General features: G+C 45.9%; 2 protein-coding genes across 9 annotated transcripts; one reads left to right on the top strand and one right to left on the bottom strand.

Moving 5' to 3' along the window:
- Positions 1–163: 163 nt before the first annotated feature.
- st6galnac (ST6 (alpha-N-acetyl-neuraminyl-2,3-beta-galactosyl-1,3)-N-acetylgalactosaminide alpha-2,6-sialyltransferase) lies at positions 164–16,635 on the top strand. 7 transcript variants are annotated; one of them, XM_086195671.1, is made up of 12 exons: positions 246–382; positions 517–895; positions 988–1,906; positions 2,422–2,764; positions 5,269–5,590; positions 8,521–8,686; positions 9,454–9,628; positions 10,791–10,929; positions 11,007–11,110; positions 12,251–12,334; positions 12,962–13,061; positions 13,447–16,634. In XM_086195671.1, the coding sequence occupies exons 4-12, from the start codon at positions 2,616–2,618 to the stop codon at positions 13,615–13,617; spliced, it is 1,410 nt and encodes a 469-aa protein (XP_086051797.1). In that variant the 5' UTR covers positions 246–382; positions 517–895; positions 988–1,906; positions 2,422–2,615; the 3' UTR covers positions 13,618–16,634. The 7 variants fall into 7 exon arrangements, 6 of the variants coding, with proteins under 6 accessions (XP_086051793.1, XP_086051795.1, XP_086051797.1 ...); XR_015111562.1 differs by lacking the exons at positions 517–895; positions 988–1,906 and having other exon boundaries at positions 164–305; positions 13,447–14,382; positions 14,466–16,635; XM_086195669.1 differs by lacking the exon at positions 988–1,906 and having other exon boundaries at positions 234–305; positions 517–951.
- Positions 16,636–18,733: 2,098 nt separating this feature from the next.
- On the bottom strand, positions 18,734–23,025 carry LOC147240022 (parvalbumin-like EF-hand-containing protein). 2 transcript variants are annotated; one of them, XM_086195617.1, is made up of 5 exons: positions 22,785–23,025; positions 20,800–20,893; positions 20,561–20,696; positions 19,928–20,043; positions 18,734–19,655 (listed from the first exon to the last, which is right to left on the bottom strand). In XM_086195617.1, exons 1-5 carry the CDS (start codon positions 22,881–22,883, stop codon positions 19,612–19,614), a joined length of 489 nt encoding a protein of 162 aa, XP_086051743.1. In that variant the 5' UTR covers positions 22,884–23,025; the 3' UTR covers positions 18,734–19,611. The 2 variants fall into 2 exon arrangements, with proteins under 2 accessions (XP_086051743.1, XP_086051744.1); XM_086195618.1 differs by lacking the exon at positions 22,785–23,025 and adding an exon at positions 21,375–21,431.
- Positions 23,026–27,655: the final 4,630 nt, after the last annotated feature.

Below are 27,655 nucleotides of genomic sequence, written 5' to 3'. Positions count from 1 at the left end.
TGTGTGTGTTAGGGTCTCCGACACATTGCCAACAGAGCAGCGATCCTCCTCCTGCCTGCTCATGTCTGACTACACTGTAGCCTGGAGTGCCCCCCTCACACACACAGACACACACACAGGCTTGGGACCTGGGGGGGTTGACCAATTGCCAGCAGCTGTTGCTCATTTCACAATGGCCCCGCCCACCAGCTCTGAGGCTGGCAGGGCAGCTGCTTCACACCAGATGAGCAGCAGTAACTCAGAGGAACATGTCTTTGGTGGTGGAGGGCGGACGGACAGGAGGACGCGGGGACTCGCCAAGCCAGGTCAGACACCCCCCCTTACTTTTGTGTCTGCTCAACAGGAAAAGACTCATGACTGAAGGAAGACTGATTGAGTCATGGTTAGTCCGACTGATGTACTTTCCGATCTCTCTCTCTTACTCACACACACACACACACACACACACACACACATCCGTCTGTCAGACTTTTGTAGCATTTATTTAAAATTCCGTCCTTTTGTGTGTGTTATCAGAGACGTGGGATCGCTGCTACACATTCTTTCCATTCCCTGTTTAGCCTCAGCAGCAGCAGCAGCACCTCCACCACCTCCTAGAGGTAGTTAGACTTTATTGTCCCTGGAGGGGGGGTTTACAGCTCCCTGCATCACAGAAGAAAATCACCTTCATCCTGGCACCACTCACAAAGGTCCAGCAGTAAAGTTCCAGCCCTCGGTTGTCCACACACTTCCAGAGGTCTTGCGTGTATTTGGAGCTCCTCACAGCCCAGAGCAGCGGCGGGAATCTGCTGGTCCACATGTCAGCAGGCATTCCTGAGAAAATCCTGGAAAACTCCTGAGAATCAGTTGGTCAAAGGCAGCATGTCTGACATCTCCTGGACTTAAACCTCAACCGGTGTGTTTTGCATCAGACGGTGCGGCTCCACGGGGGTTTTGATGACAATTCTGGAGGTGAATTATTTACTACTTTTTTTTATCCGTTAACAGACGTTTCAGAGATTGAACATTTGCCTCAAACTCCAGGAAAACTCCAGGAAAACTCCTGGAACGCTGTCACGAGTGCTGGCCGGAATGAACGCCGCATTTGTCACACTTTTCCTCTACTCTGGAAATGTCGTATGACAAGAATTTGGACGGTGAAGTCAATGAATCAAGAGGTTCTTCTTGTTCTCCAGCGTTCCCTTGACTGACCGTGTCTTCGACCGCTCTGGTTCCGCCCACCCCACCGCAGCGGCCTCGGAGAACATCCTGTCTTTATTGTTTTATGGCTTAGAGAGGGTGATTATTCTTAGGCCACGAGACGTAACTTGTTCCCTAACTTTAATTATTTCATGTCCTTGAACCAGTTATGATTTGTCTTAATTTAAGTTAGGGAGCAGATTATATCTTGTGGCCTCAAAATAATTAAAGTGAGGGAACCAATTCTGGCTTCAATATAGATGTTGTTTCTTGAAACTCTGTTTTACCACAACACAAATTACTTATGCATGTAGTATCCAGTAAAACACAGAACTTGTATTTCACCAGTTTGAAGTACATCTCATGCAGTACAAGGGCCGGTTTCTGTGGAATACTCAGTAAATTGACACAAAGTACATCTTGTCTGAGAGGCTTCAGGTTAAACGTGAAAACAAGACTTTGGTTCCTTCTGAGTCTTCAAGGTGCAGGTCACCACGGCGACAGGTCGCCACGGCAGCAGTTACAGGTGAGGAGTCCTGGCTGCCTGCTGAGAATTAAGCGCCGCTCGTGGGAATCTGCACAGCTGGACATGGAAGTCTCAGAAGTTTGTTTACTGGCGCCGTGGCTGGGACTCGTGGCTGGGACTCGTGGCTGGGACTCGTGGCCGGGTGACAGTCCCAGCTCCTCCAACTGCATGTCAACTCCGTGAACCTACAGCAGTCTCCAGGTGTTCATCCCCCCTGCCACACTTTTACTGGCTCTGTGTTCGCTGCCCTGGACTTTAAAGTCCTGTGTCTCCAAAACCAGACTTCCCTCAAACTAACAGCAGAACTTCTGTTTTTTTTTAATGTCAACTGCCTCTTTAAGGCTCCTGAAGTCTTGAGTTCACCAAAGTTCAGAGAGTGAAACTGCTGATACAGAGGTGACAGTGAGGGGGGGCCGGGTCTCAGTGTGAATACCAAAGCTCAGCAGAGTTCATTTGGCTACAACACACCAGGCAACATTTCATGAAAAATGGGGTTTTCCTGCATTTGTTGGGGCGGTTGCAGCTGACATCAGGCGTCTTGTGAGAGGACGGAAAACGCTGCTCAGCTCACAGCCCTGGAAAAAAAGAAAGCAAATGCAAAAGGATCTGAACAGTGTGACGCTGCACTTTTGTGAGGCGACGAGAGCAAAGGTTTCATTAAAAAGGGATTAGTGGCGTTTATTGATGCTGAGTGATGAGGTTTCCTGTGTCCACAGCGGCGCTGAGAGGAGCGCGGCCCAGATCCTGACGCCTGCTGATAAACCCCCGTCCTCTCCTGGCTGACCAGAGAAGGCGAGAAACTGACCCGAGTGGGACCACATCTCCGCTTCCTCATGTTCCCTCTGACGAGGCGGAGGGCAGGGCCAGCACACGCAGCCTCGCACCCGGGGCGGCGCGCTCGGTGACGGGGATGGCGGTCTCAAGGAGGCTGGTGCTGTGCGTGCTGGCCGTCAGCTCGCTGCTGTTCGTCTACATCCTATGCGTGAACCTGGAGACGCACCTGTCCTGGTCCCTGGTGCCTCTGAAGCATTTGCACAGGTTCATACAGAAGCCACGCAGGTGAGCTGCCGTGACAGACTGCATCAGGTGTGGATGGCTGAACCTGCGCTGCCTGGTGGCCAGCAGGGGGAGCCGGACTTCTCCATTGTGAACATTTTGCTCATGAGTTCATGGTCATTTGCATCAGGAGTTCCAGCTCCAAGCGACTTTCCTAGTGTGCAAGATGCAGGAACAACTGCTTTATTCACCGACGTGGATCCTCCTCCGCACCACCAGGTGGCGGTGTGTCTCCTCGCAGCTCAGACTTTTGTTTATGTTTACTTAGCTAGCAGGCGTTGAGCACGGCCCTGAATTCAGACGCTATCAAAGATGAAAGCTCCTCAACGCTCCTCAAGGTTCTTGTGTGGGCGTAGTTTTGTCCACTGATCCTTGACTGGTGGCGCCTCAGCGCCTCAGTCCCGTTGATCCTGCAGCTGATTTGATGCTGACAGAAGCGTAAACGCACCAGAGCGACCCGATCCCCAAACACAGCAGCTAGGCCCGTTAGTCCAGCTCCAGTCAGGCTAACTGACGAGTAAGTGTGGTGGTTAAGACGTTAATCTGTCGATTCCTGACACTCAAGGCGACGGTGACCTCAGATGAACCATGATGGCGTCTGTGGGTTGGTGGCAGTTGGTGCCCAGTAACGGAGAGTCACCCTGCAGCTTCCCGTCTAGAGGCCGATGTCAGTGAGAAACCGTCAGATGAAGCATCGTGTGGTTGAAGGGAAGATTTGATTACCCACAGAGACGCAGCCATGAAAGTTGACGTTGACCCAAGTGGGTCGCCACGTCTTCACAGCATGGCAGTCCTGACCGGGTCAAGCTGTGCAACAGGAAGCTTGCACGGCACTCGGGTCAAATTAACTCCACCAGACTGTTGGTGCGCCTGATGTTTGACGAGGAACGTCGCTGCAGGAAAGAACGATGCAGAAATGAGCGAAAACAGAGTTTGTGTGTCGTTCCCTTGAGAGTATTGCAGGTGTGCAGCATGCCCAAATATGGACATTTTGTGGTTCAGGTGACTGTGATACCTGATGAGTCATGGTAACCTCCTCTGAAGGAATAACAAGGTCAAAGGTCATCCAAGGTAATGCAAGACAGTTACCCAACGAGGTGCATTAACACGGGCAAACATACATGACATCACAATAGAGGAGGAGGAGGAGGAGGAGGTTAAACTCTGAGATAATGAGAGCTATGAAAAGTTCCACGGGTTCTTTTTCTGTAACCACCACTTATTCCTGGCTGCTTGTATCATTGTGGTTTGAACACGCAGCCACGCTGGAGGGAGAGGGAAAAGTCCCCCGGAGTTATTTTGGTAGAGGTCTTTCTCTCTCTCTCATTCTCTCTCTCCATCTCTGGGGGGTTAGGACAGCTGATTTGGGCGGGTGTGTGGTGGGGGTTGGGGGGTGGAGCTCACTGGTCTCTCATTTGAAAAGTTGCTCTTTACTTGGTTTAAAAATAACCAGAGTGGCGTTTGGCCGCTGCTGCCTGGAGGCTTCTTGCGCGTTTCTACGTCTGAAAGCAGCAAATGTGACTTGTGCTTGAGTCAAACAGGAAGGAAGCGGGCTGAGCGCTCGCGTCCTGGAGCTGCTGAGAGGGCAGACGGTGGCTAAACCCACGCCACAGAGGGGAACTAAGAACGGCCTATATCATGCACTCGACTTGTGTGTGTACATGTACATGTATGAGTACTGCATCAACTAGCGGCCTCTTCTACTCTCCTGTCCTCTTCTAGCGTCTTTGCCGTCTTTATTTGCTTCATTATCTCATTGTTATTTATTGTTCAGGCAGTAAAACAGCCAGAAGTCTGAACCCGAGAGCCTCAAACTGTCACCGCCTGAAATCCGACAAACACCATCAACACGGCAGCGGCGGATGTCAATCAGCTGCGGGCGGAACCTCGTTCAGAGTTCCACTTTACCTCACCTGCTTTAGCAGATCTGGGTCGGGCCCGCGGTCCTTCACGAGGTCTACTCACCGCCGCCAACACGCCAGCAGCGTCTTTTAATGAAAGCAGGGTGGTAACCGCCAGTCAGCAGGTGGAATGTTTGACGGTGCTGGTGGAGGCGGAGTCGTCTGTGTTCGTGACTCCTCCTCTTACTTTCTATTCTGAAGTCAAATCGCTCAAATATGCAGGAGAGGATCCAACCCAAACGTTTTCTCCCACAATGCAGTCTGATCTTTCAAAAGTGGGAGACACCCGGCTCTGTAGTGACGACCAAAGTAGGGAGAGTTTCTCAGAAGTGGCCTCTTGTGTTTGGGTGGAACCCGCCAGTGGTTCCACCCTCAAAGCAGAGCCAGGAGAGCGAGAACGCACATCTGGTCGTTTGGTGAATTAAGTGCTGCTGAGGCTCTGCAGCGTTGGTCTTGGAGCGTCTAGATAAGTGGACGTAGCCTCCAGGTCCGGCAGCTGAGGTTGGTGTGGAGGCTTTGTAATTCTCGCTCACGGCCAGCAGGGGGTCAGTCTCCCATGACGGTGCTTCCCGCTCAGCTCACCGCCACCTCTTTTGTCCTCCTCAGCCGTTCCCGAGACTTTGTGGAACTTCTGGACAGACACAACAACAGTGACCCGGCGACACACCCACCCGCCACTCCATCCTCCACAACGGTCCAGCACACACTCGTCACACACGCTCCGACTGCAAAGACTCAAACGTCCACGGCTGGACAGAAACCACCAGATGACTTCAAGTTCAGTCCCGGGTCACATGGAGCGGATGAGACCAGAACCAGTGCCAGAGGCCCGATGCTGCAGCCTCAGCACCCCACCGAGCCTCACGGACCCACCGAGCCCCCCTTCATTGGGGACACTTACATGAGTGAGGAGGTTCCTCCTCAGACGGTGAGTTCCACCCTCTAATCTGCAAATATCTGCTACACATTAACTCGGCATCCCAGATAATCTAATATTATCTCAGTAAAACAGAGAGATTTGAGCTTTAGTGACTCTTTCCTTAATGTCTGGCTCCACCCGTCATCCACCTGGGTTGTTTTTCTGTAAACCAGTCATATTCATTGTGGGCGGGACTTAGCCCAAGATGTATTTTTTAAGACTCAGAGGTTGAAACCTGCAGGTGCTGACTGCTGGTGTTACTCATGTAAAACTCATACACAAACCTGCTTTTTGACGTACTTGTACCTCAAAAACTGAAACCAAATAATATAATACATGAACTAAAGAGAAGAAACTGTTGATGCTTTCACCAGAAGTCGTCTGCTGGAGGGAGGCAGCTTGTGACCATCATCAGCATCAGCACAGCTCCGTCACAGACAATCAAAGAGTTGATTGATGGAGGCCTGTGGGCCGCCATTGTCCCCAGAACACTGACATCATGGTGAGGAGAGCTTAACAATGAGATGCAGAGCCTCAGTGTGAGTTCCCATCTGCAGCGTCACTCGGGATGGGAACTGATGAGATTTTTACGATTCCGTTTTCAATTCTGCTCAACGGTTCGTTCCTTTATTGATTCTCTTATCGATGTTCATTTGGGAGAATGAGAACAAACAGGTGGGTTAGCGTAAACATTGTTAAGTTTAGAAGTAACATGATCTTACAAACCCAACAGTGAGGCGGCGCTAACATGATAGGCAGTGTTAGCTGGTTAGTTAGCTGCAGTATCAAAAGCAGAGGATGTGCTAATGTTGCCGCTGCTGCTGAGTTGAGATTCACGCCAGAGCAGATCGAGAACGCCACAGTCATTCAACGTAGTCGCAGGCTGTGTGCTCATGTTCCTGCATACTGGTAGTATTTCCTCCCTTTGATGGAATACTAGACTTTGATCACTCTCTACTAGACTGATCACTCTCTACTAGGCTGATCACTCTCTACTAGACTCCGATCACTCTCAACTAGACTCCGATCACTCTCAACTAGACTGATCACTCTCTACTAGACTGATCACTCTCTACTAGGCTGATCACTCTCTACTGGACACCGATCACTCTCAACTAGACTCCGATCACTCTCAACTAGACTCCGATCACTCTCAACTAGACTGATCACTCTCTACTAGACTCTTATCACTCTCAACTAGACTCCGATCACTCTCAACTAGACTGATCACTCTCTACTAGACTCTTATCACTCTCTACTAGACTGATCACTCTCTACTAGACTGATCACTCTCTACTAGGCTGATCACTCTCTACTCGACTGATCATTCTCTACTCGACTCCGATCACTCTCTACTAGACTCTGATCACTCTGTACTAGACTCCGATCACTCTCTACTAGACTCCGATCACTCTCTACTAGACTCCGATCACTCTCTACTAGATTTTGATCACTCTCTACTAGACTCCGATCACTCTCTATTAGACTGATCCCTCTCTTCTAGACTCTGATCACTCTCTACTAGACTCCGATCACTCTCTACTAGACTCCGATCACTCTCGACTAGACTGATCACACTCTACTAGACACTGATCACTCTCTACTAGACTCCGATCACCCTCAACTAGACTCCGATCACCCTCAACTAGACTCCGATCACTCTCAACTAGACTGATCACTCTCTACTAGACTCTGATCACTCTCTACTAGACTCCGATCACTCTTGACTAGACTGATCACTCTCTGCTAGGCTGATCACTCTCTACTCCACTCCGATCACTCTCTACTAGACTCCGATCACTCTCTACTAGACTCCGATCACTCTCTACTCGACTCCGATACTCTCTACTAGATTTTGATCACTCTCTACTCGACTCCGATCACTCTCTACTCGACTCCGATCACTCTCTACTCGACTCCGATCACTCTCTACTCGACTCCGATCACTCTCTACTAGACTCCGATCACTCTCTACTAGACTCCGATCACTCTCTACTAGACTCCGATCACTCTCTACTAGACTCCGATCACTTTCTACTCGACTCCGATACTCTCTACTAGATTTTGATCACTCTCGACTAGACTCCGATCACTCTCTATTAGACTGATCCCTCTCTTCTAGACTCCGATCACTCTCTACTAGACTCCGATCACTCTCGACTAGACTCCGATCACTCTCTATTAGACTGATCCCTCTCTTCTAGACTCTGATCACTCTCTACTAGACAATTAGTGGGCTTTAATTTAAAGTATATCACGGCCCACCCGTGGGCCCCAGTCCAGTGGTTGGGAACAGACCTGCAGGATCCAGGATCACCATGCAGGAGGGAATAACAACAGAGTTCCTCATCAGAAGTACTCGCTATTGAAGTACTCGTCAGTAGAAGCACTCATAAATAACCCCTGAGGCATGACTTTTGTTAGGTGTTGCACAGAGCGTGTCACATACTTGTGGTTTCCATCTGGTTGAAGCTGATGTTGTCACAGCTTCCGTCCTACTGAGTAAACGTGTAATGGTGATGATAAGCAACAGAGGAAGCTCTCTTTCTCTGCATGTCGTCAACATCCAATCAGCCTCCTCTTCAGATGTTCTGGCAACACGATGAGAAAACATCATAGCAGGCAATGCGACGGGATGTTGGATAGATAATTGGTTCCACAGAGAACCAGGAGCAGGTAACGAGATAAAGATGGTCATGAGATCGGTGCCATGTCTTCTGTTCTTCACATGGAACTTGTTTGCCTGCGTGTGTTATTTTGAGTTTGTTTAACGTTTACGTAGAGCGTGCCCATGTCAACTTATCATGAGTGAGTTGTTCCTGGGCCTCCAGCCAGAGTTTGGAGGTTAACTCTGAGATTCTGCAGCCTGCCAAGTGGTTCTGGTTCTGCTGATTATGTGGGATGTTACCACCACTGACTCTGTCGTCTGCTCCTCTCAGGACTGCCCAGATGGAATCCGAAGTCGGTTCCCAAAAACAGAGTTTGGTGGTCGTTTTCTGAAGCATATTCCAGTGCTGCAGTGGGCCAAGCACGCCACCCGAGACCAGCACCTTCGCCTGAGCCGGTACCCGGGCGCCCACGGCTGGGGTGGCATCTCTTACGACTGTAAGTCCCCAGAAACAAAACTGTAGATGGTCAAGAACAGCTCAAGACCACCTATGATCAGGGATGCTGATACTGATAAATATTGATTTCAGATATGTCTGTAACAGTCCGACGGCCTAAATGGAATGACACAACTTTAAATATATTTGTTTGTTGATACAAATTAAAGACTGTCAAAAGTTGCATTTGCCCTCTGACTGGATCAACATAAGTAAACAAAACTCAGGAAAAAAGCAACTAATCAAATTAATGAAATCCAAACTCCATTCAGAAAATGAGCTTTTCAAAAAGTTGTTTGCTTGTCGTCTTGCACCAACGTCTGAATGAGCATGAATTCAAGCGTTGAACAAATCCACATCAGGATGTCCTTCCTTCTGCGTTCGCAGCTTTGAAATGTGTTATTTCAGAGCAGATCCAGATTTGCTTTCACGCGTTCCTGGGAACCTCCAGGACCGACGGTGCTAAACCTGGTGATGAGCTGCATGTTTTCTTGTCAAAAATCTCAAACCAAACACATCCAAGGCAGAAGATGGGAGGTATTTTTAGATAATGAGATTAAGGCCAGGCCTCGGCACAGCAGAGATGATGATCATGTCGAGATAATGGCTACTTCCTCTCTGTGTGCTCACATGTGGCGTTCACAGATTAATGGAATCTGTGGGCGAACGTAATTACAACGGCACACAACGAGCAGCGGCTGAGCAGCTGAGTCGTCTCCTCATGATTCAAGGGTCTTAAACACAGTCACCGTGTGTTTGTGTCAACAGCTCTGCTGGAAACTCTGTCTGTGCTCAACTCGTCCGCCAACTGGCAGATGCTTGACGACTGGAAGGATCGTAGCAAAAAGTCCGAGTGCACCCGCTGCGCTGTGGTGGGGAACGGCGGGATACTGAAGGACTCGAAGAAAGGGAAGGAGATTGACGGCCACGACTACGTCTTCAGGTAGACTCGGACTCTCGAGTTTCTTACTTGAACGCAATTCCACCCCCAAATCAGTGTTGTGAAATGGACAAAGAAACATCATTCATAGAAATAAAGTTATTTTGACAAAAAAGAAAAAAGAATCAGACTTAAAAGTTGAATTACACCAGTTCTGTAGTATGTCAGACTTATAGAAGCAAAAAAAAAGGGGAAAAGAATTCGCTGCAAGTGGTAATTTGAGGTTAAAATTCCCTGTAGTTCAACTACACAAACATATGTAGTACATCTTTAAAGGGATACTACCCCCAAAACATGTATTTTGCCTCTCAGGTTCTCACAAATGGGAGTCTCAGGCATTTTTCCCCCTCCTGCTTTACTGCTTTGTGACTCCAGAACGTAGAGGGATCAAGCAACATAGATTTAGCTTGAAGCTAACGGACTCTAACGGCAAACAGCAGCAAAACTGTCCAAAACGTCGAATCACAAACTCACCGTCCAGTATAATCCGAGTCTTCTTCATCCAGCTGTACACTCAGTAAATGGTCAGCTCAAGCGAAATGTACGTGGCTGGCTCTTTCTACATTCTACAGTGGAGGGAAAAACATCTTTGTGAGCTCAAGACACCTATCAGGGAGTACATGAGAGACAAAATCCAGATGTGCACTGCAGACATTGTACTAGCTTGAAGATGCAGGTGAATTTTCAGGACGAGAGGCTAAATCTGTCCATGGAAATACTTCTCCCCAGATATTAGCATGATCAAGCTAGCTAAACATGTTTGAAGCTTATTCAGCTGGGCAGACGCTGCAGTCTCCAGAACACTTTAGCCTGTTAGCTAGCGTCTGTTCAGTCAGCTAGCTAAGTTAGCTTCCCAGACAGCAAATATAGGGCACACCTCTTTTTATTGCCTTCATATGAATAATTTACCACAACAAAATGCTACAAGAGTAAAAGAGCAAGTACAGCTGTTCTACGCTTCTGTAAAATCCCACATTATTGAAAGTGAGCCCAAAAATCCTGAAACTGTTCTGGGCTGCGCTGCTTTCCCATGCTGAGGACGTGACGATCGAATCCCTCCAATAACAAGACCAGAAGAGCCCACTTAACATTTCCAGGTCGGCAGGCTCCTCTGCGGTTGTTTCCATCCATGTTAACGTGTTTGTCTGTGGACCTGTGACTCCAGGACCAATGGGGCCGTCGTAAAGGGCTTTGAGGAGGACGTGGGGTCTCGCACCACCCACTACACCTTCTCCACCAACACACTCATGAACTCGATGAGGAGCTACGCAGGCGTGGGCTACAGAGGACCCCCCATCTCTAAGGTCAGGACCAAGAAGTTTTTCAAACACAGTACAAATAATCCAGCCTGTATCCCTTCAAACTCTGCTGCTCTCCACAGGAAACGCGCTACATCTTTCTGCCAGATCACGACCGCGACTACCTGCTGATGAAGGCCGCAGCGACGCACGCTTTAGTGGCGAGAGGCCCGGAGCACAACAAAGAGTAAGACTGGTTCCAACGTTGAACTCCACCTCCAGCTCGTGACTCCTCCAGTTGTTCTGCCATAAAAGTTCTTAATATGTTGTGCACAAACATCAGATTGACTTTGTCAAAAGAACGATTCTGTGGTGTTTGTACTTTGAGCCATACTTTTGTCCAAAAAGACTATTAGCCTTTCAAGTACTAACAAGTGGGTGTCTCAAGGTCACTGTGTTCCTTCTGACCCTAGACTGCAGAAAGAGCCAGTCACGTACATATACTGTATTTAGCTTGTTTTGCTGTTAGCCATCAGTAGCCATGAGCTTTAGCTCCATCTGACTTTAGGTAGTTTGGTTAAAGCTCTGCTCAGTAATCCACAAACACTTTGAACTAACAGCCTGACAAAGGGGTCGAGGATTGTACCGGATGACGCTTGGCTTTTGTGAGCCATCAGTCAACAGTAGCTCTCAGCTAAATATGCGGGAAAATCTATTTGCGAGTACTTGAAAGACAAAATACAAGTTTGTGATGAAAGCAGCATTCACGTCCTGACTGGTGCTTTGAGTTCAGGCAGAGTTGGAGCCTCGTTTTGAGTTGAGTTTAATGTGTTTCTTAATATTGTTCTTATCAACTCTCAGTTTCTCTTTTGTCTGTCGTCTTTTGTTTGGCGCGAGTATGAATGAATAGACTTTGACCTCATGGACATTCAGTACCTTTTTACTTTACAGCTTTGACTTTTGGAGATTAAAAACTCTCCATGCGGCTGCTTTGCTTCTCCAGCTCTGAGTCGAACCTAACAAAAGGCTGTGAAACATTTACTGATCAGATTGAGTAATGGCGATGATTCAGCCTCGGCAAACACGGAGCAGAGCCTGTTGCTCGGGTGTTTTGCTGCCTTCAAGAATGACAGCAGTTCCCTGTGTATATGTGAGCAGTTAGGGACACACACGCCCGCACACACACACACACACACACACACACACAGGGGTAATAAGGTGTGAACACGGATGTGTTAGAGATTAAGTTTAGCAACCTTCATGCTTATCTAGAGCGACCAGCCTCCGTACCACGCCAGCGTGTGAAGCTTCCCCACCAGTTTGACGGACTGTGTTTCATGTCTTCAGCCTGAGTGACTTGTAGACTCATGTCATATTTTCTTCCCAGTCCCTCCAGGTACTTTGGGGAGGACGTGTCAGCAGAGAAGCTGAAGATGTACCACCCCGATTTCATCCGTTACCTCAGGAACCGGTAAGGGGTGGGGGGGGTGCACACGCCGGCGGAATTAACCTTGACGAATGATATTTGTGACCCTCGTCGTAACCTCACCATCCATCCAACCTGAACACGAACACCACTGGTAAATGATTACCAGGTTCTTAACGAACGGCCCACAGAGTGCTAACTCACCTTTACTGCAGAGCATCAGGACTACAGACCTGAAACTACAGGAAGTGATGCGCAGAAGCAAAACGGGAAACATGAACCTGATGGATCTGGTCACTGAACCCCAAAAGGCTCATTTGAAAAAGTTTCCCTTTAAATCAGAAATCGTTTGTCGGCGGTTGACTTTGCTCAGTGTTGAGAAGGGATATTTATTTATGAATATTTACTGCTCGAAACTGAACCAATCGCATCGGTGTTCAGTTGTAAACTCTGAGCAGAGACCCTAAGTTAGTCTTTTCTGTTTGCTTGTTTTTTTAATACTTTTACGAAAAGAACCTGAACATGTTCACGGGTCCGATGTAAGTTTTAATCTCAGCGTCTAAAATAAAACCCGTCGGCATCTCTGGGTGTGTTTGAAGAAGCTGTCCAATGTTGACTGACTGGATGTGTGAACCTGCTAAGTGCCGCTCGATGTCGGGATTTTTCTTCCAGATTCCTTCGATCAAACACCCTGAAAACCAAATACAAGGACATTTACCGTCCGTCGACAGGAGCCGTGATGCTGCTGGCTGCTCTGCACACCTGCGATCAGGTACTGTGGCCCTGCTGTCTGTGACGGCTGCCTACTTCCTGCAGGAGCAAGGCTGCACTTGTCTGATAGCGTGAGAGTGTTTTGCCTGCCAGCCGGCGGTGGGAGCACGCACCGTATGTCTGACAACGTGTAGCCTTGATGAGGCTGATAGCGCAGCGACAGAACTCTGAACAACAGGAAGTGACGTGTCATCTGTCACCGCGCCAGCGGTGGCACACATTTTCCAGCATTCCAGGGAATTCGATCAGCCTCAAAACGTGTTTGAACCAGTCTGAGAAAGAAGCTGAAAACGCTTCAGGTCGACAAACATGACAAACTGTAGCATTTCCAGGTGGTTTTGAGGCGACGTCAGAGGTAATTTCATGCTCTGTTTGCTGCATTAAAGGTGAGTGCGTACGGCTTCATGACTCCGGACTACAAGAACTACTCGGACCACTACTACGACCGCAGCTACCACCCTGTGGGCTTCTTCATCAACCACGACCTGCGGATGGAAATGACTCTGTGGCAGCAGCTGCACCAGGCGGGGCTCATGCGCCTCTACATGCACAAGTGAATCCAGGTCATTGTGTCCATGCTCGGGGCGTCGCCAGGACACGAAGGCAGGACCTGCGATGACTCCAGATCCTGACTGTGGAGCAAAAGTAGCGCCGGTTTCATGAAGGAAACCAATTCTTTAACTTTAGCTGCTATAATTGATCAGGACACAGGTTCTAGTTTTATTTATCAGACTTGTTTTATAAAAAAAAAAAAGAACCAGAAAGAAGGTTCTTGGTGGTTTGCAGCAACAGTGTAGAAGCCGGTTTCTACCAGTAGAGGAGGGGAAAAGGAGAAAAAACAAATCCTCCATAATTCAAGTAGTCATATGGGAAGGTTTTTAAAAAAAATGATTTTGTCATAAAAATGTAATATTTAAGTCATAATTTAGCTGCTATAATTGTTCACAATGCAGGTTTTAAGTTTTATTTATCAAACTTCTTCACTAAAAAAAAAAATCTAAACCAGAAAGAATATTCTTGGTTTGGTTTCCTCGAAAAAAGAATGACGGAGGAAGTGTTAGATCATAATTATGAGATTTGAAAAGATCTTTACTTTGAGATGAAAGTGCAATTAAGTCATAATTGTGACCTTCAGTTGCAACATCTGTTTGTGTGTTTTGTAATATTTCTCTTGCGGCAGTGAGCCTCCGTAGACGGCGAAGCAGGACAGTCAGCATCAAGACGTCTGGACTAGCAACTGTGCAGCAGAAATCCGTTCAGTCCTCGGAGAATTCACTCCAGAAATGGGTTTGACCTTGGGTTCCCTCTAGCGCCACCAGCAGGTCAAATTTATCCTGTAACTTGTCAAATCTCTCGACTGCATGCTCTCAGCTAGCTTTTTAAAAATAAATGTTTGGGTTCACAGATGACGTTATCACCTATTTGTCATCTGGCGCCAAAACAATCCACCCTGTAATTGGAGACCAGCTCGCTGTGACCGCTTTGTCTCGAGACCCTCAACCGAAAGGAAACGGAGGATTCCTCCTCCTTGTCAGACGACCCAGACGTCCCGTGCTTTGACGATAGAAGTTTGCCCTGAGGTTTTACTGCCAGGCAGACTTTACGAGGTCTGTGTTGTTGTTGTTGTGTTTAGGCAAAGATCAGGGTTTGAGATGAAGCAAACCCTTTTCAAACCGTAACCACATGTTGGAAAGGCTTTCTGGTATAAATCCTCCAGGGCAAACCCCTCCCGTGTGCCTGCCGTGCCAGCATGCATAGATGGCTTCCTGTCAGCTGTAACGGATTAAAACAAACTGCCCTGTATTGATCCACACGCCAGACTTTGACTGGAGGTCTGAAAACCAGGTGTTGTCACCTGGCATGAGTCTGACGTGTTCTCAAGTCAGGATGATTACGGGGAAGTTGGCATCTTGTTGCTGCGTCTATTCAAAGATAATTTAGCTAATAATTAGCCGTCGCCCCATTGCACAATGTTGGTTTTCAAAACATGACTCTTTGATTATGGCCTCCATAAATACTTCAGTTCAGCCTCACCCATTTCCTGCTAGTTTATGTTTGACTGAGAAAACCCACGTTACTCATCTTTTCTGCTAATTAGCGTCATGATGCTAACGTAGACACAGCAGGGGGTCGCCAGATTGAACTGTCAGGTTACTCAGTGACCTTGAGCCTCAGTGAAGGTGTAGAACGGAGGAGCAGGAGAGCCAGGTGGTATCAGGCCAGGTAAACTGGTGATAATCTAAATGATCCTTTTCTGTCTAAGGTTCAGAACCTCCACATTAAAAGCAATCTTTGGACTTCAACTTCTGAGGTATCATAAACTCCAGGTCACACTCTGACCCAGTAGGGGGCAGCGCAACCACTAGGGGTGTCCAGCAGTCCGGTACACAATAGAGGAATGCTAACTTCTTAGCATGAGCTGGGAAAACTCGGTTCACGAGTTGATTTACCATCATTTATGGTTACAAGTTAGGACGTAAAGATCGCTGATAAAAAAGTGGTGGCAAGTTTCCTGGGTCTGGCGGCTGGCACGTGTAGCGCGTGCACCGGCGCCTTCCTCCTCTTGATGTCTGTTGAAGTTTTAACAAGAATGTTTAAGCGATTGTTTCACAGTGCTTTTAAAATTTGCTTTAACTCAAAGAACAAAGTTTGTTCAAAAGTTGACCTGCAAATCACCAAATGATGTTTTCCTGGGTAGCTTCAGAGATGCCGGCGTTCTCTGGCCGAGTCTCTTGTTACCGCGTGTCACCGAGAGACTGCGGTTGAGTCGGCCTCCTGCTTAAAATATCTTGTCTCTCCGCCCTAAATAGACGGTCAGAGCTCTGCTGGCAGCGGCTGCGGCCTCTCCTGACATTCACTCAGACTGCGTTTGTCTGGCTCTTTTTTACTGTGGAAGGTTACAAAAACAAACCAAAACTAAACCCTGGCTGACGCCGGGATGTTTGCACCAGGCAGTTCTTCACTTTTGTCTTCATCCCACTTTAACCATCACCAGGCTGTGTTGGACCCTGTGACGCTTCGACTGCACCATCAGTGCCTTTTTAAATGTGAACGACTGATACATTTTGAGAGACTATGTAAGACTTTATGAGGCGACTCAGCAAGTTTCGTCGTCAACAAGGACGTCCGTGGTCCGTCCGCTCTGATTGGACGGCGGGATTATTACCAAGGAGTGGCTTTGTGATGGACGCACCGTGCGAGGAATCCTCCAGGCAAAGATCAACCACTCCTCAGAGACTGGACTCCTTGTAAACCAAAAAGACAAATCTTAAGGTTTTAGCAGCAGTAATCATTTACTGTAGGTCTGCAATTGAAGGAGAAACCAAAGACAAATCAGGGAATGTGTATTTAATTTTTTGTACAGATCTGAATCATTCAGATGTCCAGTCACCTGAAATAATGGACAATGTTTTTACGATGCGATGGAGGGAAGGCGAGATCTTTTATAGTGCAATTCACAACCTGATTTTTAAAAAATCTCAATAAAAGGAAACTGTGATTTTATAGTTTTTTTTTCTCTTGGTTTGAGTAAAACCTGTTGTCCTTAGGAACCAGCATTTTGATGTACAAGCTTATGGTCCATTATTTGTGAAGCCAGACAATAAACAGATCCCCTTCTGTCCGTTCTGGAGCTTCAGACCTCCAGCTGCTAACCGCTAGTTAGCTTAGCTTCTGTGAAGGCTACCAATGGGGCACCAGAGAAAACCATCTCAAAAGCCATCAGATACACTTTACTTCAAACCTGTATTTGCCTGCATTAATAGATATCAGTTTGTGCTCAACACTCACTGTGAAAAAAACATTTGAAATTACTTGTATAAAGGTTTTCTCTGCTGCCACACTAGCTAGCGCTAACTAGCAATTAGCCTTCCAGTGGTATCCGATTGTCTGGCACTACAAATGGATAATAAGCATATTTCCCTAAAAGTTGACTTGTTGCTGAGAAAGTTGTGTCATTTCCTTAAACCGGGCTGATACGTAACTAAATTCAATTTGAGAACTGGTGCAGGACCGATGAGGCACTGTTGCTACGCCCGCTCTCCAGTGTTTCTTCCCTTTATTTCCAGCCTTCCTTTTTGGTTTCACTCAGTCAACACACATTCTGTTCCAGGGGATCAGAAATTTAATCAGAAGTCGCAGAAAATCTTTGTCATTCTTAATGAAACAAACAAAAAAAAAGCCTATTCATGTTCAATAGTGAAAAGTAGAGGAAGGAAATTCTGCCTGGAAATGGAAAGGGATCCTCCTCAGTTCACTCTTCCACCAAGTCCCGTGAAAATCAGCCTGACAGGTTTTGTGTGTAACTTCCAAACACCAGGGAAACGTGACCTCCTTGGCGGAGGCAGTTACACCTTCGGGAACTGAATGTTTGAGCTTTTACTTTGCTGCTAGCAGCTAATTGCTCATTTGTTCCCGCACGCCTCCGCTCATATTGCAGCTGGAGGCCTCGCTCGCTCCCAACTGTACTGCGTAATGTCAGGTCCTGCCGCCAGACATGTTGGCAGCGCTGCAAAGCCTGACTCAGGACTTCTTTGGTGACTCCCTACCAGAGCTCCCGCCCAGACCGCACGGACGGCCTCCACGCTGGGTGACTCCTGCAGACTCACGGCCAATGGTGAGACAACGCACTCTTGTTAAAGGACTTTAAAAAGTGTGTTTGAAGATTGACCCTTAATGTGGGTACGTTTGTTTGAACTCAGCTCTGATAGTGGTGATAAAATTACTTCCAAAGTACTTCCAACTGCAGAGTACAGGCCTTGGAATATACTGTATTACTCAAAGGTTGGAGAAATTCAGCACTGATGTGACGCCAGCAGGAATGTTGCGTTCCCTCACTGCAGCTGAGCCCTTCAACTCAGCCTTGACTCACTCTGACGACCAGGTTTTGTTTGGCAAAGACGCCGTTTTTCCCTGATGTTTTATTTTCCGCGGCATCAAGGTAGTGTGGAAGCCAGTAAACAGGATTTTCGAGGCACATCTTCACAACTGTTTATCCACTGAAATTTGCGCGCTATGGAACAAAGAACAATCAAATCCGGGTCCAGAAAAAGGCGTCGGATTGTTTGACGAAGATGATGGAGCTTCAACAAGCTGATCGATGCCTGATGAATAAAGACGTTTAAATATTTTAAAAGTGTGAAATTACATTGATTGACTTGACTGCTTTGCTATGAATCGTCTGAGAGCAAAAATGGTGGAGAGGAGGGTGGAGCGCCTCTGTACCATCGACAGTTTCAAGCTTCTTTTTTTTTAAAACATTAACGTCAAATTGAAAGTAGAGTCAATAGCAGAAAAATAGCGGTTACACCGGCTAACAGAAGGTCGGCGACAATCATTGCTGAACCCGAAACTGTTACGGCTGCAGCTCTTTTGGATTTTTTGAAATGTGGGCTGTGATTCATCGGAGGTTTAATATCTTGAAAACAACTACAGCGTGTTGAAATCATGAGTGCAGCTTTGTGGCACAGGAAGCAGTTTGTTTTCTAGTCGCATGAAACGAAAGTAGTCCATCATCCGTCTTCTTCAGTCCTGAACCTACTGGTCCAGAGCTCCCTCAGACAGTGAGCTGCTGCCCCCTGGTGGCGGCCACTGGTCAGCGCACCGCTCTGCAGCCTGGATCCTGCTCTGAATCACCTTGAGTGAATTCTGTGAATGACCTGAAGTTTTCCAAAACAGACTTTAATGATGATAAACTTTACTTAATGACACTTTCAAACAAAACTCAGACCAAACCATAAGAATTGACAGTGGGGGGGGGGGGGGTGTAATTGTATACTTTTCATATATCAATCAATCTTCAAATTTTCTCTCATGGAAACTGGGAATCTAAACGACAGTTGAGTATCCATGAAGAATAAAATGTCCAGCAGTGAAGAATAATGGATGAATTTGAATGTAACACAAATTTTGGAACTAGGATAAAAACCTTTGTCTTTCATTTATTTCAAGAAGCGGCACAAGAACTGAGTCAAGCCGTCGCATGAAAGGATTGAAAGACAAACCATCGGCTGGCGTTCCTGGCAAACGTCCAAGCATCAGTGACCAAATCACTCAGAACAAACTTCTGTTTCCCCCTCCATGCAGAATTCTTCGTTTTTCCTGACAGGCTTCCAGCTCGCGTGACCTCGTAACTCCAAAGCAAATCAATACCAGATATTTTTACCCGACTGGCCAAAGAGACGCACCTCCTTTTATTGCCTCCTACACCCTTGCGTATTTTTATGAACACTTTAATACAAAATACTTCAAAACTGACGCCAAATCGATACCAGTTAATGTTCCTGGGATGAACGAATCAATAAACATGCATTTTCACATTTCTTCTACCTTTGGTCTGCAAAGAGCGTTTGACCGTTTTGACTCATTCTCAGTTTTTTCCCCTTCTAGGAACATTTGAACTGAATGAAATTACATTTATTCAATTTTGTTAGACAAACACTCGGAAAGCACACTGTTCTCCACTCGCCCCTCCCTTTCTTGAACTGGTGAGAGGAGATGTTCTTCCTCATGTCTTTCCTGGTCTCTCTCTGGCAGCGCGGGAAGAACCACGTCTACTTCCTGGGTTTGACGTCCATCTTCAGCATGTCTGAGAACTCTGGGGGAAAGATGGAGACACACAACCACACGTGAGTGACGATTTACTGACGCCACAGCTTTACTTTTTCCATCTTTGTGTGAGTTGATTTTTTTATTGTAGTCGCCCACAAACTGATTGCTGCAGCCGTGATCGACTCGCCCTCCTACGCCTCTCTATTATTTATTACAAAGGAAAAGGATGGAAAGAAAGAGAGAACAGACAGAAGCCGGTTAGACTCACTGCTGCCCCTCTGTGGTGACAGCCAGTTACTACAGCACCAACTTCCTCACCTCTGTAGTTGATGCGTCCGTCTCCGTCCGAGTCGACGGCCTGGATCATGGCCTCCGCCTCCTCGTCGGAGAGCGGCGCTGACGGGGTTGCGGTCGGGACAGTGGACAGGATGTACCTGAGACATAATCCAACATGGTCATTTTCCCTTGGCTGGATTTTTGATGCAGTGAAGTGTGAGATTGTTCTCAAGGAGGGTCTCAGCAAAACGGGGCTGCTTTGATTTAAAAGCTTGTGAATGAATGTGTCCACTTTAAGAAAACAAGTGCAAGAAATATAAAAATGCAAATAATGTTGGGTTTTTTTAAGTAGAAGTTCATGCAGCCAGCGCTGGAGCCGCCTCGGCTCTCTTCTTTTGTGCCTTAAATCTTCACTTTTGTCCAAAAACTGATTGGAATGATTCGAGGACTCCGTCCACCAAGGAGGTTGAGGCGCAGCGTCTGCTGGCTGGTCTTTCAGGAGGTACACTGGCTGGCGGGTGCAACATGGGTCAAAGAAGAACCTAGGAAGTTTTGGGCAAGATCCATTTAACACAACCAAAAACATTTACTTTGGCTCTGACCTGCAGAGCGCCCTAGTCAGCCTTACTGGGGGGAACATTGTAAAGACGGATGTTTGTGGAGATGCAGTCCTACTTGATCTCGTTCCACTCGATGTACCCGCTGCCGTCTTTGTCCAGCATCTTGAAGGCCTTCCTCATGGCCTCCTCCCTCTGCTCCGAGGTCTTAAACTGCCTCATGTACTCCAGAAACCGGCTGTAGGGGAAGTTTCCTGCACATGACATCAGACAGTGACATCATCACCATGATTCATCTCACACACACACACACACACACACACACACACACACACACACACACACACACAGCATCACCCTGTGTTCTCGTCATCCGGTCCACGTCCTGCTCTGTGACCGCGTCCACCTTCTTCACCCCGTCGTCCTCCATCTTCTTCAGGTTCGTCTGACACTGGAGACGATGTCAGACCTTCAGTCCACTGATTTTCTACCTTTCCATTCATTCTACGGCTGAAGGGTTCTCACTCGCGTACCAATTTCAACATTTCAGAGGAGCTGTACATTTTTACATGAGTCTACTTTTCTCTTGGAAACACCTCCAGAGACAATGGTATTTTATCAAACACAGGTGTTCTCTTCACTCCAACAAGTACTACACCCTCTTCTAATCTGAAAAGTGCAGTAGGAAACATTGTGAGTTTGGTGATATTTGGATTAGTTGAGCAGCTCTCATTCGTTCCCTAGCTACAATACATTTACCCCACTCCAACCCCCAGACCCTAAAACCGAGTCTTGACCTTCGAGCAACCCTTTGAAGTTGTGAGGGCCAGCAAAAAATGTCCTCACTTTGTGAAAATGTTCTTAATCTGCTGGTGAAAGACTTCTTCCCAGCACAGCTGGAATCGGCATGTAGGGAAATGCAGTACTTTTACCTTATCAGAACTTCCATTTGACTATAGGAGCTTCGTCCTCCTATCAGGTGCCTGCTGATCATCCCGCCATGGCGGGCAGGAGGTTCTGTACTGAATGCAGCTGTTCTGTCTTCTCATCTCTGGCACAACCAAAGGCCTGGGCCAGAACTGCTGGCATCGGTCCAAACCAATAACAGAATTATTGACCAATTACCATGAGTAAGCCGTGATTCGTCATCGCCGGGTTACTCATGTGGAAGGTCAGGGATATTTTGGGTTTCCTGATCTTAATCATGTCAGTCAGCGGTGGTCTCAGGGGACCCGCCGGTTCAGGACTGACTACAGCAACAGAATTCAGCTGTGTGAGTTGAACCGGAGTTTCTGAGGGAGGGCACAGTCATCAGGACAAGAACGACTGTATCAAGTGGGAATCAAGACCAAGACCTTGGGTGGAGACGTTTCAGAAGCAAAAACAAGTGTTTATCATGAACATGGATCGCATATTAGATCTACTAGCCATCATCAGACATGTCAAGTAAAACTGATGTGGAATAATTAGAGAAGTGTTTTCACTGGTGTAACACTCCAGTGTTCGTGGTGGGAGCTGTCTAAAGGTTAGCAGGTTTACTATCGTTTCATGATTTCCCAGTTGACCAGCAGTAAAACTCCAATCCTCTCCCGTCGCACTGTGATGAGTCCATCGACAGTTTCAGCTAGGATGGGGTTGAATGCTAACAGTCGCTGTTTGCTGGGTAGCTAATGGATGATGAAATAAGTCGTCTTTCCTTCAAATACATCTGATATCCTAATAGGTTTTTAACACAGTGATTTTTTTTTCAGTTAGTCGTCAACCTCAAGACAAGTTGCAGGCTGGGACGCTGCAATACACAACATTACAGCATTCTAGCTTCCTTCTGAGAGCATGACGCAAGATGGACAGGGCTGCCACGTCAATATGCTCAGTGGCGTTCAATTTGGAGATCAAATAAATGACGTCTGAGGACCAGACCCAGGCACTAGTCAGCATCAACCTCTAGTTGAGTAAACAGCTCACCGAATGCAGCAGAGAGGAAAAACATCAATGAGGCCATCCAAGACCAAGCAGAATATTATAATATTGCTGTGTTCCCACTAGTTATTTCATCATTCCTCATCCACTCTCTCCTAGAATTTCATGCCATCATTTGCACTTCAAGACGTCTCTTATCAAGATGAATATGTTTTCTCGCCGGAGGTTATAGATACAGCATAGATCAAAAACGGCCTTTGTGAGCTCAATCAATGTTCTCTAACAAGAGAAAAAGCCATAACTTAGTTCACAGCTACTGGACAACTTCACACCAAAACAAGACAGCAGAGGCGACCTTGATAATATTGGAAATCATTAGCAGTTATGGACCCTGCAGGCCAGTCTAAGAACACCCTACTCACCAGATTCAAGGTTTCCTGGTACAGCTGACACCCTCCATCTCGCTGCTGCTTATATACGGGAAGGATGCAGCCACCAGTGGCCTTGCACCTGTTTTCCATTAAAGCTCTGGCTCCTGCTGCTGCAGACGGGACGCATCCCTCCAGATGTACTGAGACAAGACCCCCACATTGGGCTTGTTGATGGGGTTGAACTGGAGGGCAGCCACCCTTTAGCTGGGTTTACCAGAGGCCAACCTTGGTATGGCAATGCGAGATTATTCATAGTATTCAAAGGGCATCCAGAGATAATCAGACAAATTTTGTTGCATAAGTCATACAAGCCATCCCCAGCTGAAGTGTAGTTACACTTCTATAAACAGCAATTTAAAGTTGTTTGGAGGCAATGAGACATACACTTTTCAATTAGTTTTTCATCTAAGATCTTTAGTATTGTGTCCTTAGGTTATCAATCAAATAAATGATCCAACAACGCCTCTGAGTCAAAAGTTAGACTCTGTTTGACTACCAATCTTCAGGTTCATTCGTTCTGTCTGTCATGGCTCCAGTTGCGGCTCAATGTCTAATATCACCTTGTTATCCACATTTGGATTGGAGCTGCTCTGTCTTCCAGAGCAGAAAAGTGTTGACCGCAAACTCCTGGCCCAGGTGTTGGTTGTGCCTCCCACCACCACCACCATTTATTGCTCAAAGCTAACGTTTTCTTTTTAATTTCATTGTTTAAAGCTAATATTTTCTTTTGGTTTTTATTGTTTAAAGCTAACGTTTTCTTTTTAATTTCATTGTTCAAAGCTAACGTTTTCTTCAGAGTTTCATTGTTTAAAGCTAACGTTTTCTTTTGGTTTTTATTGTTCAAAGCTAATGTTGTCTTTAGAGTTTCATTGTTTAAAGCTAACGTTTTCTTTTTAATTTCATTGTTTAAAGCTAACGTTTTCTTTTGGTTTTTATCGTTTAAAGCTAACGTTTTCTTTTTATTCATTGTTCAAAGCTAACGTTGTCTTTAGAGTTTCATTGTTTAAAGCTAACGTTTTCTTTTTGTTTTTATTGTTTAAAGCTAGCGTTTTTTTTAATTTCATTGTTTAAAGCTAACATTTTCTTTTGGTTTTTATCGTTTAAAGCTAACGTTTTCTTTTGGTTTTTATTGTTTAAAGCTAACGTTTTCTTTTTAATTTCATTGTTCAAAGCTAACGTTTTCTTTTGGTTTTTATTGTTTAAAGCTAACGTTTTCTTTTTAATTTCATTGTTTAAAGCTAACATTTTCTTTTGGTTTTTATCGTTTAAAGCTAACGTTTTCTTTTTATTCATTGTTCAAAGCTAACGTTGTCTTTAGAGTTTCATTGTTTAAAGCTAACGTTTTCTTTTGGTTTTTATTGTTTAAAGCTAACGTTTTCTTTTTAATTTCATTGTTTAAAGCTAACGTTTTCTTTTGGTTTTTATTGTTTAAAGCTAACGTTTTCTTTTTAATTTCATTGTTTAAAGCTAACATTTTCTTTTGGTTTTTATCGTTTAAAGCTAACGTTTTCTTTTTATTCATTGTTCAAAGCTAATGTTGTCTTTAGAGTTTCATTGTTTAAAGCTAACGTTTTCTTTTGTTTTTTATTGTTTAAAGCTAACGCTTTCTTTAGAGTTTCATTGTTTAAAGCTAACTTTTTCTTTTGGTTTTCATTGTTTGTTTAAAGCTAACATTTCTTCATACTAAGCTATCTTTTGGTGTTAATACTTAGTGCTCTTGCTCATTATCACCCTTTTCAAGTCCAGTACAAATGAATATTAGAGGAGGAATTTTTTGTTGGAACTTTTTAAGTAACCCCTTGTGACAAGACTGGGCAAATCACAGCCCCCTGGGATGCATATTTTAAGGCCCCTGAGGGCTTTTACCTTTAAGGCTAATGGGGTATTCTTGACAATACTGTACAGCACTTTAGAGTTGGAGTATTGATATTGATACCAGTTCCAAGACTGGCTAAGTATCTGAGTCACGGTAGGGTTTGATGGGCCCGGTAGGCCATCACCCATGTGCTCTCTCAGCCTTTATCCCAGTGGTGATAATCTTAGAAGTCAGGGCACTACTAAGAAGTACATAGGTGACATACTGTAAGTCCTGATTTTACGAGTAAAGGTGCAACCTCATTAAGTTATGGGTCACACTGGCTTCGTGAATAGCGGAAGAAAGACATGAGAGGTGACTGTTGTGTCTTTACAAAAGATCTGTTGATCAAGAGTTCATTGTAGCAGGTAAAAGAAATAAAAATCCTTTATTTGCTATCACCAATACATGGCATGTAGAAAAGTGCAATTGATCCCACTCAGATGCCTAATTGTGCCTTGACGGATGCATCCATTGAGCACCAAGGCCTTACAGACATTGACGAGTCATCAGGTTTAAGAGCCATACATTAGCGAGGCGGACTACTACACCACAGTTCAACGATCCCCGATGATGAAAAAACAAGATCCACACCTTGGACAAAAATTAGCGCACTCCATCATCAGGTGAAAAAATGTGACCTGAGGGCATTCTTCCAACATAGAATACAACTAAGTGTAAGTCAATCTGAAGCATCAGCGACCTCATAAGGTTCTAGAAGAGAACCAAAGTAGGCCACTGAAAACCTACCTTAATGAAAATGTACCTTTTTCTCCCAGGAAGGGAGCAACTAATTGACCATTTAAATGTTTTCAGTTGCACAAGGGCGGAGCTGGCTTTGAGGAGGAAAAGCCCTCTGACAGAAAACATGTTTTCTAATGTAAAGAGCCTCCCGACTTAGAGAGATGCTTCAAAAAGTGTATTTTACCTTTACAGTACCACCAAATCATTGCCTTGAGCTCATATTACTTGTTTGAGACTCACAATGCAGAAAGAACCAGCCACTTGTATTTAGCTTGAGGCTAACGGTGACTGCCAGCTAACAACAGCCAGGTCATTGTCTGGTCTAACCCACATCTTCTTTGTCCAGCTTTACGCTCAGTAACACTCAGTAAAACAAACTAGAACACCTCTGGTCCAGTGCTTGTTCATGGCAGTGATAAACCACAAGTGTTACTGTTTCTTTTGACTGAGCAACACTTTAAATCATGCGAATGTGAACCACAGTCCTGTGTGTGAGGACTTCAACTGAAAATTCATGACTCCCATTGACGAGGGAACCAGACGTTGAACAACGCTAACTCATTTCTGGCTTTTGGGGCTTATTCTTGTGCTGCTCTATTGCGCAAACATCTTGGTAACAGCCAAGTCTTGGTTGTCAAGACTCAGCAATAATAAATTTGCAAGATGTGCAATCGGTTGGATGCTTCATCCATGAATCTCTCGTCTGCATGAGGAAATCATCAGGGGACAGACCAGGAGAGTAATTAGGAGGTCTAAATGTTTGTGTGAGTGCATCTGTATGGGTATTGGAGTTCCGCGCAGTCCTGCAGGCAAAAACAATGTCCAGGGGGAAAAGACTTTGACATCCAGTAAGAAGCTCTGCAGGGAGAAAGAGGAGCTCTGACTGCAGGGGAACAGATAACAGTGTTTCCAACAGCTGACTTTTCATGTTGCCTCTGGAAACAGCAGATTGTTAAAGTGTCAAATTGTATTTGAGAAAAAAAAAAAAAGCCTGTTTGTGTGTTTACAAAGTCCTGCTGGCACAGCCTGCGTCTCCATACAAGAACGAATTCAACTGTGTTGTCCTCAGAGGTCTTATTCTCCATCTTCTGGAGAATTTTCTCCAGTTTTTCTAAAAAAAACCAAACAATCATAATAATGGTGATGATTATATTTGTTTTTACGTCGAGTGAGAGCCTCATCATTGGAGCATGTTGGGGATCTTGTAACAGACATGAACAGGAGGATTCAATCAAGGTTTACTGTACATGTAAAGCCATGAGAGTATCTTTCTTCAGCAGTAAAGCTTTTTATACAAGCGGCTTATTAAATGGACAGAGCCACAAAATTCCTCCTTTGATGGAATTGATTTTACTATCGTAGCTGCATCTCAAATGTCGCTTTGTGGAAAAAAATAATAAACGCAGCATTGTTTGTCAGATTGATGCAGTTTTACAGAGCCAAGGAATTGTAAAATCCTCGCAGCCAATCGAATAAAAGCACATCTCTAAGCAACATTAAACAGTTGGGGCTCTGAAGACTCCCGCGGCGCCCTGAGGCCGACGGCGTCTTTACGAGCTCCAGTGTGAAACCAGAGAGGAGCAGCTCAGCATGTGCAGCTGCCTGGGTGAGGACGGACCGGTGCTCCGGAGGGAGCCGTTAGAGCCGGGCCAGAAGCCTCCGACCGGCCCCTGCTAGCCTCCCTCCTCTCTCCTGTTAGGGCGAGGATGGAGTGCAGCAATAATTTAGTTTTTCTTCACCACAAACAGCCTGATATGCAGAGTGATAATGCTTCTTCCTGCGGGAGGGAGGGGCTAGATTTGATCTGCAGCAGCTCATACGAACACTAAGTTCACTTTATGCTCCTCACAATTGATGTAAAGTGACTATCATCTCCTCTGCTTGCTTCTCACCCCAGAAATCCATCTTATCCTCGTCTTTCCGTTTCCAGGGAAACAGCAGACATACAACACCGTGTATCAGAGACGAGAATATGACATGACAAGATGGTGAAACAAGAGGAGGCGGTGGAGTGAAGAGATTTAGATGAGGGATCAGATGTCCAAAACTATGAGCAGCGTCCTTCCATCGAGGTCTCGTTCAGCTCATTGAATCAGGCACATTCGTCACCCTCAGTGCAGCAGGGCAGCAGTGAGGGTGGGAGGCCATGCTTTTACAGACCTAAACAAATGTAATAACCTCTGCCAAGGACATCATGGTTTCACCCCGTTTGTCAGCAGAATAATGCAAAGACTACAGTCAATTTGGCCCTGGAGGAGAGGTG

This window comes from Aulostomus chinensis, chromosome 23 (assembly GCF_037954235.1).
Source record: "Aulostomus chinensis isolate RoL2024-O1b breed Wild chromosome 23, RoL_Achi_v1.0, whole genome shotgun sequence".
Classification (NCBI taxonomy): Eukaryota; Metazoa; Chordata; class Actinopteri; order Syngnathiformes; family Aulostomidae; genus Aulostomus; species Aulostomus chinensis.
Note: the sequence above shows the minus strand (reverse complement) of the source record. Positions and strands in the feature narration are given on the sequence as shown.